General features: G+C 39.9%; 1 protein-coding gene across 1 annotated transcript in view; it reads left to right on the top strand.

The window, feature by feature from the left end:
• Window positions 1-787: 787 nt before the first annotated feature.
• Window positions 788-15,866, top strand: part of LOC140944419 (uncharacterized) — a 36,697-nt gene continuing 21,618 nt past the window's right edge. Inside the window, exons 1-8 of the mRNA XM_073393563.1 lie at window positions 788-825; window positions 1,246-1,416; window positions 2,125-2,306; window positions 3,042-3,344; window positions 3,907-4,191; window positions 5,204-5,369; window positions 13,154-13,344; window positions 13,909-14,238. Coding sequence (XP_073249664.1) covers window positions 788-825; window positions 1,246-1,416; window positions 2,125-2,306; window positions 3,042-3,344; window positions 3,907-4,191; window positions 5,204-5,369; window positions 13,154-13,344; window positions 13,909-14,238 — 1,666 coding nt within the window. The remainder of the gene's footprint in view (window positions 826-1,245; window positions 1,417-2,124; window positions 2,307-3,041; window positions 3,345-3,906; window positions 4,192-5,203; window positions 5,370-13,153; window positions 13,345-13,908; window positions 14,239-15,866) is intronic.

Genomic DNA, 15,866 nt, shown 5'->3' with positions numbered 1-15,866 from the left:
ATCCAACAAAAATTGATTTGTGGGCTTCAGCATCAAGCTTTTTGCGCTGACTATCTGGAACATGAGCATAACTCACGCAACCAAATACTTTTAGATTAGAAGTGTCTGGTCTTCTACCAAGCAAACGCTGAAATGGAGTTTTATCTTTCAATGCTGCTGTGTGACTTCCATTGTTAAGGTAAACTGCTGTGCTTCAGGCTTCTGCCTAAAATGCCTGCGGTTTTTTGGCATGGTAGAGCATCGATCTTGCTCCCTCTATTATGGGGCGATTCAATTGTCCAGCAACACCATTTTGCTGTGGACAGTATGGAACAGTGAACTCGTCCGTTATGAACTTGTTGGATGTGTACTCTCCTCCACTGTCACTTCTCAGAACTTTAACATCTTCCTCTGCAAGAATGTTCAGTTTCATAACCTGATAACCAGTATGTTTCTCAACAGAATTGACATATTTCATGAATTTCAAAAGACCTTCACTCTTGGTTTTATGAAGTAAGCAGTGAAAAATCATCTGTGAACGTAAGCATGCATTTACTTCTACCTTTTGACCCCACTTGCATTGGACCACATCCATCACTGTGTACAATCTCATATGGTTTGGTTGCCCTCTGTTGGCTCTGTTTTGGAAAGGGCTTTTTCTGCATTTTGCCGAGAACACATGCTTCACATTATTTCTGGGATTGGGTATCAGCGACATAGTTCATACCATCAGCTATTTCTCTCTTCTTCAACTGATTCATAAAGGTGTAGTTTAGATGACCCAACGTACGTTGCCAATCTGCAAGTGATGGTGCACTGTTTGCTGTTGAAACTTGAGCGTATTCGGTAGAATTGACTGTGTACAGCTAGTCACGCAATAGACTTCCAACAACAAATTGCTTGTCATGTGCTTTGTGGTTGGTGAGCCAATAAACCATTCATTTGACTGATTGATTGTGCTTGAGATTAGTGCAACTCCTTCGATAACGGCCATATTGGAACTTTCACTTTTCCCGGTATTCTCTTTGTTGTTGTACGGGCACTTCTTTACAATGTGTTCATTCTGGTTGCATTTGAAGCACTTAACACCTTTGTGTTTAACACGATCATCTTGGCTGGACTGAGCGTTGGAGTTGAAATTCTAAAATCGCCCGCTGCGACCGCAACCGCCACCAGCTCCACCTCGTGGTTGAAATCTTCCTCGATACGACGATTTTCCTCTGTTGAAAAGTGTATTATCAGATTATTGTTTCTCTTTCTCCTCAGGCCGCTTCATATATTCTTCAATCAACAATCCTTGTACATTCTCCCAGTCGAGATCATCGGCGCTAGGGCGGTTCAACTTGCCAAGAAATTATCATACAACTCGGTTAAACTTCCTAACACCACCGTAGCAAATTTCTTCGATGAAAGTCATGTGATGTCACAGGAAGTCATGTGAGTCAAATGATGTATCAAATCTGCGCCGTCCTTCATACTTGCTGCGTGAAACCTACGATTGAGACCAACAATCTGACTAACTGACACAAATTCGAATTGCTTCTGCAAAGTTTTCCACGCGGTGAACGGGTCATTCACCGAAGATATGTGAATTTGCAGATCCTTTTCTACGTTTGACGCAATGAGTGAATAAGCTTTGTCGCATCAAAGGCGAAAAGCATTTCTTACAGCTGCAGATGCATCGGCTGCAGGAGAAAATTCTTGGCCTTCTTGAGCCCCTTAAGCCACGCTTCATTAAACGAGCTTCACGTTGTACTTCCATGACTGGTAATTTCTCCCGTTCAACTTTTCGAGCTTTGTGATCTCTGACATCGAAATCTCCACCGTACGCTTCGGCAAAATAACAATCACGTAACTTACAGCATTTATTCAATGTCCTGGGCCCATAAACCTGTTAAAATGATTCAGTTTATTCGATAGCTTTAGGACATTTATTCCTTAAAGTTTCGCTGTGTTACACTTCACGTAGCGAGATGGAGAAGAAGAGAACAGGACTAATATGTCAAATACAAGGCAATTGTTGATTGGGATATTAGCCAATCAGAGATGTTTATTGAACAGCATAAATTATGATATGTGATTGCAATAATAAAAACAATAACTACACTCGTTAATTACACATTTTTTTTCTCTTGTCTGATTTAGGTTGCAAGACCATCTTGCATTCTCATCTGCAATAAACAAAAATGCCAGTGTTTTGTGTTATGGAGATGTTAATTACGTTCTTGTATCAAGTAGCCAGGCTGATCTTACTTTTTCAGCGCTTCACTACAGACACTCTCCTGGTTTTAAAGCCACGTACGAAATCCTGCAGAATAATTTTACAGGTAATAATCACAACAGCCGTTCGTAAAACAATGGTCTAGATAGATTATTGAACAATTGGTAAACATTTAAGAATGGGGTTTACGATTTAATGCTATATTTCGTTGGGGTAATGTAAACATTACTTAGGAATTCGAATTTCGAAAAAGAAAAAACCTTGGATTAGAAGAGAGCGAACAGGCAGTCCTATTTGAATAATTTTTTGTTCCATGTAAGGGAATCTAAGACAGTCCTGAATTCTGGATTCCACCCCGTGGATTCCGGATTACAGGTACTAGATTGTGGACTTTTTGTCAGTGGGACCTGGATTCCGGATTCAAATCGTTACTGGGATTCCAGAATCTTTGATTCCAAAGCCCAGGGTTCCGAAGCCAGCCGCAGCCAGCCACGGGAAAACTGGGGTCTGCCTCTCCCCAGTTACCGTCTGGGCCATTTCGCTCTCTCCAGTCCTTCCGAACCTTGACACAACTGACTGAAAAAGGATTGCTCGCAGTCTAAATTTTTTTCGGATCCCAGATTTCACAAGCAATAATGTCCCTGATTCTTATAGTCATTGCACCATTGAGAGGATGTTCAGTTCGATGCGATGATCAATCAACCACGCTGCCGTTTAACACGGCTGATACTGATGAGAGTCCGGTAGAGGGCAATGGCCGGATTCTGCTAGCGGAGTTCTTATAGTAGAACTCGCAAGGGCGTGTTTAATTACGGTTCTTTTCATTTCCTATAAACTTCAGCTGTAACTACGCTCTCTTCGTGGAATGTCTCTGAAAAATGGGTAAAACAGGACGAGGCTGAAGTAGAATGGAAAGTATTTCCAGTGTATGGAGTTTATATTGCTCAATTTGCTCTAATGGTAAAAGAGCTCAATAAAGATATATCGTGGCTTTACCTAGTCTATCAGCACCAAAGTAATAAATACATTCAAGAGTTGATACCAAACCGAGTGTACGTGGTTCAAGTTTTAGCTTTCAATGGCTCACTCACTGATGGCCCGTCCTACTCAACCAACACGATCAACATCACAACGCCGCCTGGCGGTAAGTAACAAGGCAAAGTGCTGGATAAAAAATTAAATTCAGTAAATAAAACATCGATTTCATCTTTATATATATTTGTATAGATAGATAGATAGATAGATAGATAGATAGATAGATAGATAGATAGATAGATAGATAGATATAGATTGATTGATAGATAGATACTCTTTCCCCTCCACGTCGCTGCTTAGAAAGAAGAACAATTTACGCTCTTCTTGCGGACTCAAAAATGCCAGTGGCTCATATTTCGTCTTGAGTATTGTCTGTTGTTAGGTGTCTCAATATGCTTCTATTTTTGGGCTTTCAGCATGTTAAAAAAAAAAAAAAACATTTCTTTCCTTTTGGTATTGTACCCTTTTTACTCGATGTTATTCGGCTTTTTCGTAATGGTTTGGGATATTCAAAATTAAATTCCTCGAGCTAATTCCGACTCTTTGTTGAAATGATTACATTCCTCGTCCAATTCAATTAAAAATACAAAATACTACTGAAAAGTCTTTACTGATAATGTCATGAGACCAGTATTTTTAGTTCATGTCTTATTATTGCTTGTTTCCTTCAGCGCCTAGTGTGCCTCCTGTTTTCCATCTGCACAATCTACAATCCGGGAATGCTATCCTTGTTGTACTGAAACCGATTCCGAAAGAACATCAACACGGTGTGATCAACGGATATATCGTTTACTATAAGGAACGATATCATTACGAAGAGACAAAACTCAACATCAGCTCGTCTTTAACAGAAGTGACTCTCTTCGATTTGCATCCATTTAAGGAGTACGCGATTGCAGTTGAGGCCTTTACATCAAAAGTAGGGCCCCGTTCGGAATGGCAGACCATTGTAGTTGGTAAGTGGCAGTACTGTCTGTTAATGAATCAATGAATGAAGAAATCTAAAATATATTTGACTATTTATAACGCAACAAGAATAAAGCACGACGCACTCTGATTGGCCAATTTCCCATTTACTTATTTGCCCATGGGTGAGTGGCCAAAGCTAGGGCGGGCTCAAAACAAAACCGCGTCACATTCTATGCGACTGTTTATTTTATTTACCTCACATTTTGGCACGGTTTTTGTGTTAATAGATGCGAAAAGAAAGTTTTGAAAGACCGTTCAAGGTAACGCAAAAGGCGAAACGCTTTTTTTTTGGTTAAAGTAATTTGAAAGAATAATTGGACACGCCATAGTGCGAGCACGGCAGATGACAGCACTCACCTCATTCGCCTGCTATCTGTTAGCAAAAATATAATATAAATTTTCCTTATTTTTAATCTGATGTTATGAAACAATGGTGAACGACTCAGCGTGTACTATGTGGTTATAGTTGCACATGTGAGAATTGCTTAGCACTCAAAAAGAAGACTCTTACGCTTACGCTGAGCCCTTTACCATTTGTTAATTATTTCAACGTAACTAACGGTAATAATCAATAGGCCACCACCGAGTTCCCCCGGGCCTCTATATCAAAACGAGGTAGAGTACTCAGCCTTTGATATGGAAATGATCCTTCATTCCCTTGCAAATAAAACTCATCTTCACAAGAAAGGTTGTGCACTTGGCCTCATTTTGAAAGTGAAGGTTTTGGGAACTCGGAAGTGGACCATTTAGGAGCTTTAGAGAGAAAAATTAACCAGCCAAAACATGTTAGACTGATCGAATTAATTGATTTATAAATTTCTCTAACTTTTTGTTTAAAATCAGTTAAGTATAAATTGCTGGATTTTCATAGGTTGAAGCTTATTCGTTTTTAATTTTTATTGTTAAGTAATTAAAAGTATATAAATGGACGCTTCACTTTTAGCCTTGGTTAAATCTATATTATTATAACGGTTTAATATTGTATTTTGTTACTGTTAGGTTGTCGAGGGACATTTAATCAGTCATATGGAATGATGAACCTAAGTAAATCGGACTGGGACTGGGAAACTCGCGAATGCTCTTGGACAATTTACAATCCTGGAATAGAAAATGCAGTTCTTCTAATGTCCATTTGGAAAATAAAGTTCCAAAGCTGCGGATACAAGTAAAGCAAATTTCTTCAAGTTTTAGTTTTATGCCGTTATTTATTATCATCATCATCATCATCATTATCATCATCATCATCATCATCATCATTCCTTTAGTGTCAGTTCTTTGTCAGTTTGCTAAGTTACCATCATTACCATTACCATCCAGCGGTGGTTGTTCCAATAGTGTTATAGCCACGGCCTCTCGTTTTCAGCTTAGAAGATCGGCATTCATTTGTTCCGTCCATTTGCGTCTAGGTTTTAATTTTCTTCGGTCAGTCATTCTTATAAATAATAATGCTGGCGATAACCGGAAACTTTTGGCTATAAATAATTCCAAAAAAAAGCTGCTTTAAACATTTTAAGAAATTATCTTTGCCTCCGAGAAAACGTGACCGTACCGTGACAAGCTCGATATAACCTAATAATAATAATAGTAATACTTTAAAGTAATAGTAATACTTTAAAGTACACATATTTTATTGATAACATACTAATTATTAAATTCCTATTTACAATCAATTTACTTAAAAAAAACTATTTCGTCAAAATACTATTTACAATTCTTTTCGTTAAAAACACTTAGTTTTGATTAGAAAATCATTAAACAAAGTTATTCAAATTAAGAACATAGCATTTCAATTAAAACAATTCATTTCGAATAAAAAAGAACAAACTATTTTCAAGGTCAACTGCATTCTTACTAAGATAATCACTAAAAAAAAAAATCTCTAAAAAGAGGAAAATTAAGTAGCGTTCACAATGTGTTAATGACGAATATTTTCCATTTAAAAGGAAGGAAACACATCAATAGTCCGATTGAATGGCTCCTTCAACAACTTCGACGTCCATATCAAAATTCTTAATGTCACCTGGCACTCTTCTTGTCCTAGAGCCTCTAAGACAAACCAACGCACATCTCAAGAGTGCGAATGAGGTTCTAGTTCTAATAAATGAGATGGTTTTGGCATACTGCTCCCATTTTTTGATAGCAATCAGCTGTGCTAAACTGCTATGATACATGCATCAAGCTCTCTTTCCCATTCCGCCGGTTGTGGTGATGACCAAAGGTGTAAATGTTCCATGCTCGACGTCCAAGACTCTCTTTGAGAGCTTTTTCTCGTTCTCATGGATACGATGAATTTGTTGTTGCTCTAGGTCCCTATACGATACAGCATTAGGGTGACAGACCCTCACATCGAAGAATGCTGATCGATGTCGCTCCCAGAGACCACGCGCGTGGATATCTAACCTCGCATTTTGAAGTACTGGTTCGATCTCGACATCGTTATGCAACATACTCAGAAATTCAGCTTCGAGATCTCTTGGCTCGTTGTGGCGTTGGGTAATAAAACCTCCTAGTTTGCAAATCATAGAGTGATCAACCATAAAGGCTTCCCCATAAAGGCTTCTTCCACTGGCCAGTCGTATCGTAGTTTACAGCATCACGGAATTCCCTCTTATTCAGGTTAAAGCCTTAATCCTGGAGGGGAAGCGCTGTAAGTCGTGCTGATGATCCCTTTTCTGTCGCCAGATCTAATGCCCACTGAGTCGTTCTTGGTGTCATCTCCTTAATACGCTCTGCCGTGTGTTCGAGTTCCTTTAATCTTTCAATTCTAACTTCCTGCTGTGCTAGTTTTGTGAGGGAATGTTTAAGGAACTGATGTGAGTGAGATACAATTTGTTCAACGAGGGGCTTTGTTACTTTGACAGACGAAGCATATTCGCGCCTTGCTTCAAGGGACGGGTTTTTCAGACCCAGGCCAAGCAAGCCAACTGGCAGCGCTAGAATATTCCTATCCAGCTGATTACACTTGCCTTCAATAATCGCAGGAATTAGCATATGAGATATTGCACTCTCTAATGGCTCTAACAGATCTTGAATGTCCGGCAAAGTTCTTAAAAGTACGTCCACCGATGTTTCAAGCCAAAGGTGTAGGCTGCTTAGCATGCTTGTGGTTGAGATAGAGCAAATTCTGCTAACTTAGCTATGTCATTGACCCAATTGGTCACCTTTTCGCTGACATATTCCTCTAAATACTCCTTTGTTCCTATCGGCGCCCAAGGTGTTTCTGCCCTTGTACTGTTACGTTAATGGACGTGTTCTTTAAAGCTTCCCTGACACTTTCTTCTTTAGCTGGTTTTACGATGATCCAGCATTTCCTGTCGTTCGGAAAATAACCAAGGGTGCTAAGGGCATCCCACCACGCCCCAATTTCCGTAATGGAGCCAGCTCCACTAGCGTCATCTGCAAACCAACATTGCTTCACACTAGACGCTGCTTGTAGACTCGTAATTAAAGGCTGGATGCTTAAGGCATATAGACCCATAGCAAGCGGATCGCCCTGTGTTGTTCCTTCTGCTGACACGATCTCTTTCCCACCAATGAAAAATAGCCGAGCTGGCTGTCTGAAGGTATCAATACCGTAAATTGCTATTATAGGACACAGAATCCGGCTGTTGTGGAGTGCAGCTGCTCTGTTGAGTGCATTGAATGCATTGGAGGCGTCGATGAGCAGTATGGCATCAGTATCATCTGATTCAGATATAGTATGCATAGCGTGTATTGCTGCCTCACACACAGCTGGAGTGAGCCGCTAGCATCGACAACATCCTTTTTAACAACACTCATTACACACTTTCCACAAATTCTCCTTAACACTTCCCCGACTGCTATTGGTCTAACAGCACCGTGGCCTTTATCCAGTGGAATTAGACGGTTAGCTACCAGGGGCTCTATGGTCATAGGATCAATGTATTGCGTACACAGAGTCCTTGTCATTGTGGCTGTTGCCTCACACAGCCTTGCCGATGACTGTTTAAAGGACTTGCAAGCGAGGATTCTTCTGAAGCCATTCTCGTCAACCCCAGGGCGGGGCCTCCTGTTCCTTTTGTTCTCAAGGCAGCTTGCCTGACCATCTCACCGTTAATCTCTGTATACATTGATTCCGGATACTGGTCATCAATTGGGCCGAAGAGTAGTGAACCTAATTTGGCTGTTTGTGGATTGGGATGTTTCTGTTTTAACTGCGACATGACCTCATCTGTTAAAGACAGCACATCACCACTAGCTGTTTCACTCAGCAAACGAGGCGGTGAGTTGATTTGGCCTTCCAGTACAAGCTTAGCAAAAACCTTAGATCTATCGGGCGGTTCCGACGCCTTGAGTTTTCCGATACGACCTTGAATAATTCTACCATCGCGTAATAACTTATTAATTTCCCCTTGCCTTCAAAGTATTAGGCGCTTAGACAAGACATCTTGATCATCTTTTGCATTAGACTTCGGGCTTGGCTTTTGGAGCCCTACAGCGAGGAGCACAAAAGCTGCTTTCAGAGATATGTGCTGATTGTCGGAACCACTATTCCAGTCATTAACATGCAAAGTCACTTGATCAATAAGGTCCCTTACTACTTTCCCATACGGCACAAGAAATACGTTTTTTCTCCAGGTTGCGATCTCGTTGTAAGCATCTGTTATGAGTGACTTCGATATAACAATTGCATTACCATCGCTTCGTTTTGCCCAGTTGACCATAGATGGCTTGTAAATGGTCTTATACTCTGGAAGGCATCCCGAGCTGTTTAAGGGCCTGTTTACATGGAGTGGGGGACGCCGGTCTAGTGGGGTTGGTTTCTTTTGTTTTCACGCTCTGAGGGACACAAAACAGAAGAAACCTACCCCACTACACCGCGGTCCCCCACTCCATGTAAACAGGGTCTAAATGGTTCTCTCCTTGCTCTTTCAGCTCTACGTCTTTTGGGATTTGAGGAGTACTAGCTGTATGTAAATCTTGGTTTGATGAGGCTAACAGATTAGCATATTGTGATCCACTCCCTGTTTCTTCAAGAATAGATAAATCTGTATTTATGGGCAAAGAAGTAAAGCCTGTCGAGTTTGCCCCGATTTATGCATCCATAGACACGTTTCTTTGAGCGAGAACTTTTGAATTTGCATCCGTCTGTGCCTCCCACAATAGGTTTTCTGAGCTCTCTTCTAGCGTTTTCTCAAGTCTAGCTGCTTGATCTCGTAAATTCTGGCTTGAGAGTCCGAGATCTCCAGATCCTTTCGCATCCCAGAGCTCACTCATAATTCTGATACAGCCTTTTTCCCTCCCATTACCATCCCGCGGTGGTTGTTCCAATAGTGTCATAGGCACGGCCTCTCGTTTGCAGCTTAGAATATCGGCATTCATTTGTTCCGTCCATTTGCGTATAGGTTTCAATTTTCTTGGGTCAGTCATTCTTATAAATAATAATGCTGGTGATAATCGGAAACTTTTGGCAATAAACAATTCCGAAAAAAAATGCTGCTTTAAAAATTTTAAGAAATTATCTTTGCCTCCGAGAAAACGTGGCCGTACGTCCGTCCATAACACTCTCTTCTATCATATACTCTACTTCCGTACGTCCGTACGTCCGTTCATAGCACTCTCTTCCATCATATAATAGTTATGATAATAACAATAATGATGATAATTACAAACTAAGACAATTAACTCAAGATGTTTTTGACCCAGCTTTACGTAATTAGCATACTGTTTTTTTCCCAACATATACAAGAAAAGCTTTTACCGAACATTTATACCGTACACTTGCTTTTGTTGTTGTTTTGTTTTGCTGCTGTCGATCTATCAGGAGTTAACGATAAGCTGACAAAAAAACAATTACAATGAAATTAAATAAATAAGAAACAATTGTTTAGAGGAAATTCTCCCCGAGCCATTGCACATGTAACTAAGAATTTTATTAGGGAGCTTAAGCAACAACGACGGCGACTGCAACAAGCACGGCAAAAAAACAATGGCTTTATATTAGCAAAACAACAACTTTGCAAGTGCATCACGCTTTTTGTACATTTCTTTGCCGTTGCTGCACCACTACAACTTGAAAGTGCCTAATTTCACGTTTTGTCGAGGACGTGAACTATATGTACACTGTAAGACAACGTTTTTGTTTTTCTTTTCCTGAACTTTGATAGAGTCTTTAAGAATTTAACTGCAGGTAATTTGACAACATAAGCGCGATAAAGTTAGAAATAGCGCGAATTCACTTTAAATGTAAATGTAAATGTGTTTATTAGTTTTCCACTAAATGGGTTTTAAAAACTAATTACAATCAATACTAAATACATTAAAATTAAAAATCTAAATTCTAATAGATGTTAAAATATATCACATTACTAATTAAAACCTACTGAGAAATTCCTTTAAATGTCTCTTGAAGATTGGCAAATTATCTCTTATTCCACATGGTAGAGAATTCCAGAGACTCGTTGCACGGTATAAAAATGTGCGTTGCCCAGAAGCTGACTTATAAGCTGGGATATTCAAGTTATTCTTATATCTAGTATTACGGTCATGAACGCAATCACTTGTCTTAAATCTATGACAAAGGTAGCTAGGGTCTAACCCCTTAACACATTTAAATGCTAAAACTCCAAGTGTATATTTAAGAAAACTGGTCACGGGGAGCCACCTTAGCTCTCTTAATGCCGGTGTTATATGATCAAATTTCCGCTTTCCAGTGATAATTCTACAAGCAAAATTCTGAACTTTCTGCAGCTTCGAGATATTTTTTCTTTGAAGTATTAGACCACACCGGAGAACAGTAGTATAACTTGCTAAACACTAAGGCATTTATAACCCGTTCTAATGTCCTAGCATCAAACAGATGCTTTACCCTATTAATCTGACATAAGCTACCTATGCACGAGGACACTGTTTGCGTGACATGTTCATCATAGCTTAGAGTGCTGTCCACCTGCAGGCCAAGGTCCCGAGCAGAAGGAGATGGAGTGAACTTCTTTCCAAGGAGAGTGACATGAAAATCAGCGGGCAGCCTCTGAAGCATCTGACGTGTGCCCAACACCAGCAGCTTGGTTTTCTCTGGGTTTATGAGAAGGCTGTTGTAGCAGGAGCAGCTTGCGATTTTTTCTAAGTCCTTCTTGCTCTGTTGAATCATATTACTAGCCTCAGCAACTGGGAACGAAAGGTATAGCTTTGAATCATCGACATATGATTCTAGAGAACACATGTCCGGTATAGAAGGAATGGTGTTGAGGTAGATAGTAAACAAGGCGGGCCCCAAGATTGAACCCTGTGGGACTCTCTGTGAGATACCCTGCAAGCTTGAGGTCTCAGCTTCGATCCTGACACATTTTGCAGCCGTTCAGACAGGTAGCTCTTGAACCAATCCAGAGATGCACGAGAAACACCTAGCGCCTGTAGTTTTGCAAGGAGGGTTACATTATCTATGCTGTCGAATGCTTTCGACAAGTCCAGAAGTACCACAAGTGTGACTTTCTTTACATCCATAACCTCCAGTGCTTTGTCCGTGATCGTGAAGTTAAGGGTTTCACACGAATGAAGCTTCTTGTTACCACTTTGGTGTTCGCTGAGGCGCTTTTTGGTGGTCATATATGTCATTAATTGATTCAGAGCAACACGCTCACAAATCTTTGACGCAGCGGGAAGCAACGAGACTGGTTGATTGTTGTTTGGTATCTCATGATCTCCATCTTTTAGAAGTGGGATGACTTCAGATATTTTCCACGCTGAAGGAAAAACTGACGGCAATAAGGATCGATTCACAGTGTCTGTAAGCACAGGCAGAATACAAGGGAGCGCATCTTTAATCACAGACATGGTGACTTTATCAAACCCCGGGGCTTTGTTAGATGAAAATGACATTACGGCTCTACGAATCTCGTGACTTGAAACAGCGCGAAAATTAAACTTCTCCTCATCCGGAATATATTCCACTAGTGAAATCGTTTGGCGGAGACAGTTCATGAGTAGCAATCAAGGCTTTAGATGCCTCTGATGCTTTAGCGCCAACACATACAAAAAACTCGTTAAACTTCTCTGTGACCGCCTTAACTTCCCTCGTGTACACTTGCTGCGTAGCCTCCTTTCTCGGCAGACAATTCCTTATCAATTTCCACTGAGAACTAGTATTCTGACAACCCTCCATCTCTTTATTTATGTATTCTTGTTCCGCCTTCCGTAGCCTGATCTTAACCACTTGTCTGGAGTCACGGTACAGTTCCTAGTCCACAGGAAGCCCGGTGCAACGAGCGCGCCTCAATAATCTATCTCCATTTCGCATCAGCTCTTTGATTTCCTCATTAACAAATGGTCAGTGGCGGTGCTTGACTTTCACTGACTTAACAGGCGCATGGCCATCTAGGACCTCAAGAAATCGCTTGTTAAATCGATCAACCATATCACTCGTGTCGTCAACAACGACAACTTCATTCCATGGCACACGCTCGAGATCAGAGACAAAAAACTGGCTGTCATAGTTCTTGTAAGATCTGACTTCCACATAGCTAGGAGGGGGTTTTGAGATTTTCAGCTTTAAAAAGGCATACACCAGATAATGGTCACTGATGTGAGATTTCAGTAAATCACTCCTCTTCTCAAGGTCGGTACTGGAGGTCATAATCACGTCGATAAGGGTGGACGAACTTTCAGTCACGCGAGTCGGCTCCTTAATCAACTGCGTCAGATTCACGCTGTCGCACAGGTCTTGTAAAGCTACAGCTTCCGGGGAACGCGGTGTGAACATATCACAGTTCAGGTCAGCAGCGACGATGATGTTTTTCCCTAATGTAAGCGCTTGAGAAAACTTGTCCATAAAGTCATCAACAAAACAGGACACCGGACAATAATCGGGTCGATACGCTACACAGAGCACGATGGATCTTAGCTTCTTTAAGTGACGTTTTAGTAGCCGTCGCCGTCGTTGCTGCTTAAGCTCCCTAATAATAATCTAAGGATACTCCGTTTTTTTTATAGCGATGAATATGCTACGATCCTCAAGGATGGCCAGGAGGCTAAAACTCACCGGGGATGCAATCCTCTACGCCTGGATATGACAACAGTACCGTTCGGAGATTCAAACTTCCTTAAAGCAGAAGTTCGAATACAGTATCCGCAAAGTCACTTTTGGACTTCTTTCGTAATTGTCAAAGGAGGCCTTGAATCAGGTTATTAAATTAGTGTTTTGATTATATTTCTGTTTCTTTTTTTGTTTTTTTTCACGCTCTGCCGTAGTTTTAAAAGTCTGGTAAGGTTTGAATACCCCTGAGAAAAATGCGGCATTCCCCTTGATACTTGATACTTGATACGAGTAGAGGCTTTTGCTTCTGAATTTGACTTTCCTATTTTTCAGTAGCCTGAGAAAACGGCCGACGTTTGACGATGCTAACGTTGGTTCCCCGCCAAATGACGTCTGAGAAACGAGCGCAGAAATTCCATACTGATGACGAGTCACTACCCAGATCTGGGTAGTGCTTCTGATTGGTTGAATCAAATTTCCCAAGCGTCACGACCAATCAGAAGCACTTAACATATCTGGGGTGTGACGCGTCATCAGTATGGAATTTCTGCGCTCGTTTCTCAGACGTTATTTGGCGGGGAAACCAGTGGTGGTGTCGCGAAATGTCGTCTGTTTTCTCAGGCTAATTTTCAGAAAGACAAAAGTTAGCAATTAGTGATTCGTCGTTTTCCGATAAGCCATTTTTTAACTTTGTGTTTTTCTTTCGTTGTAGCTCTTGATCCTCCTTCATCTTGGAGTTTAACAGCTCAAGCGAGTGGCAAAAGCCTTATTTTAGACTGGAGCTCTTTCCCAAATGATTTAAACGCCGAGTACTTCATAGTTTTTCTGAATCAAACAGAAATTCATGAAAATAATGATCATCGTTATGACCATGAAAACTACAATCCTATACGCATGCTCAGGTTTTTTAACCTTTCGGAGACGGAGGTCAACGTATCAGATATTCCTGCAGCCACAGAGTTCCAAGCTGTTGTCTATCTCGTGGCCGTAAATAATGATATCTACAAAAGTCAAACACTCACCATTAAATCTGCTGAGGGTGGTAAGAAATTAAAGTTTTTTTATACATCTTCGCAAGATATTCGAAGCTAAGCGGGTGGTCGGCAAATAGTTGTGGTTGCTGGAAATAAATGGAAATATCAAAATGTCTTTGCAGTTCGATTCATCAATTGGGCAATTTCACGGTTTCGTTTCAGGGTCATTAAGTCATATAGTTTTTCAGAGGCCATACCGATATATTTTAATCGCTCTAAAAATGATTTTATCCTTGTCTGATCGCTATACAATTTTCTCCAATGATTGACTATGGATTGAAAATTGTCAAAATGTAGGTTTTAGTAAAATCGATATTACTATGACAACAATAAACAAAAAAAAGTTTGAAATTGATAAACTCCTAATTTTGCGCGATCTAGACCAGCTACTGAAAATCCGACTATGGGAACTTAGAGTTTGGTGTGTAGCAAATAACCTCCGTAAGAAGTAAAAAATTCTGTATGCTTGATTTCGACTACAACGGAAATATAGTTCAAACCTTAAATTTTCAATAGCCGTGATAGATTATTAAAAAAAAAAAACGTTATAAATGACTCAAATTATTCTTAAGTAACGTCAGAATGCTGCTTAATATGATATTTCCATGCTAGGAAATTTTGGCGTATTTTCGTTCTTGCGATCTTAAAAACTAACCCGTTTTCTCACCACCTGTCCAAGCCCAAGTTCATTCAAAATTTGGACTTTTAGCGCTTTTTTTGAATATCTCTGAAACGACTTGAACGATTTTTTTTTAAATCTCTTCACATAATCTTCATAATGTATATAATAATGTCTGAAACTTTCATCGAGATTGATTCACTGCAACACCTTGAAATTTCAAGACCAACCTATTCTACGAACAAGTCAAAAGTCCGCGCTACAACATTCACTGTTTTGACGTTATGCTAATTTGTCCAAATTAATACGGACAATAGATATATCCATGACTAGTACATTTCAGTGTGAGTGTTGTCAATGTTTTACATTCAAAAGATGCGATAAATTCAAACTAAAATGTACTAGTCATGGAGGTATGTATAGTGCGCATTATTTTGGGAAAATGTGCATAACGTCAAAACAGTGAATGTTGTAACGCAGATAGGTTGACAGGTTCGTAAGATAGGTTTATCTTGAAATTTTAAAATGTTGCAGTGCATCAATCTCAATGAAGGTTTCAGACCTTATTATATAAAAAAGCACTAAAAGTCCAAATTTTGAATGAAGCTGCGCTTAGACAGGTGGTGAGAAAACGGGTTAGTTTTTCAGATCGCAAGAACGAAAATACACAAAAATTTCTTGGCATCGACATATGATATTAAGCAGCATTCTGACGCTACTTAAGAATAATCTGATTCATTTACAACGTTTTTATTAAATACGCTATCACTGCTTTGAAAATTTAAGGTTTAAACTATAGTTTCGTTTCAGTCGAATTCAAACCTACTGAATTTTTTATTTCTCATGGAGATTGTCTGCTAAGCACCAAACTTTAAGATCCTAGTGTTGAATTTTCAGTAGCTGGTCTAGATCACACAACATTCGGTTTTTATCAGTTTCAAAATATTTTGGTTATTGTTGTCAAGTAATATCGATTTTACTTCAAACTACATTTTCACAAATTTCAATCCAAAGTCA

The sequence above is a fragment of the Porites lutea genome, chromosome 7 (genome assembly GCF_958299795.1).
Source record: "Porites lutea chromosome 7, jaPorLute2.1, whole genome shotgun sequence".
In the NCBI taxonomy this organism is placed as follows: domain Eukaryota; kingdom Metazoa; phylum Cnidaria; class Anthozoa; order Scleractinia; family Poritidae; genus Porites; species Porites lutea.
This window is presented reverse-complemented; position numbering and strand designations above follow the sequence as displayed.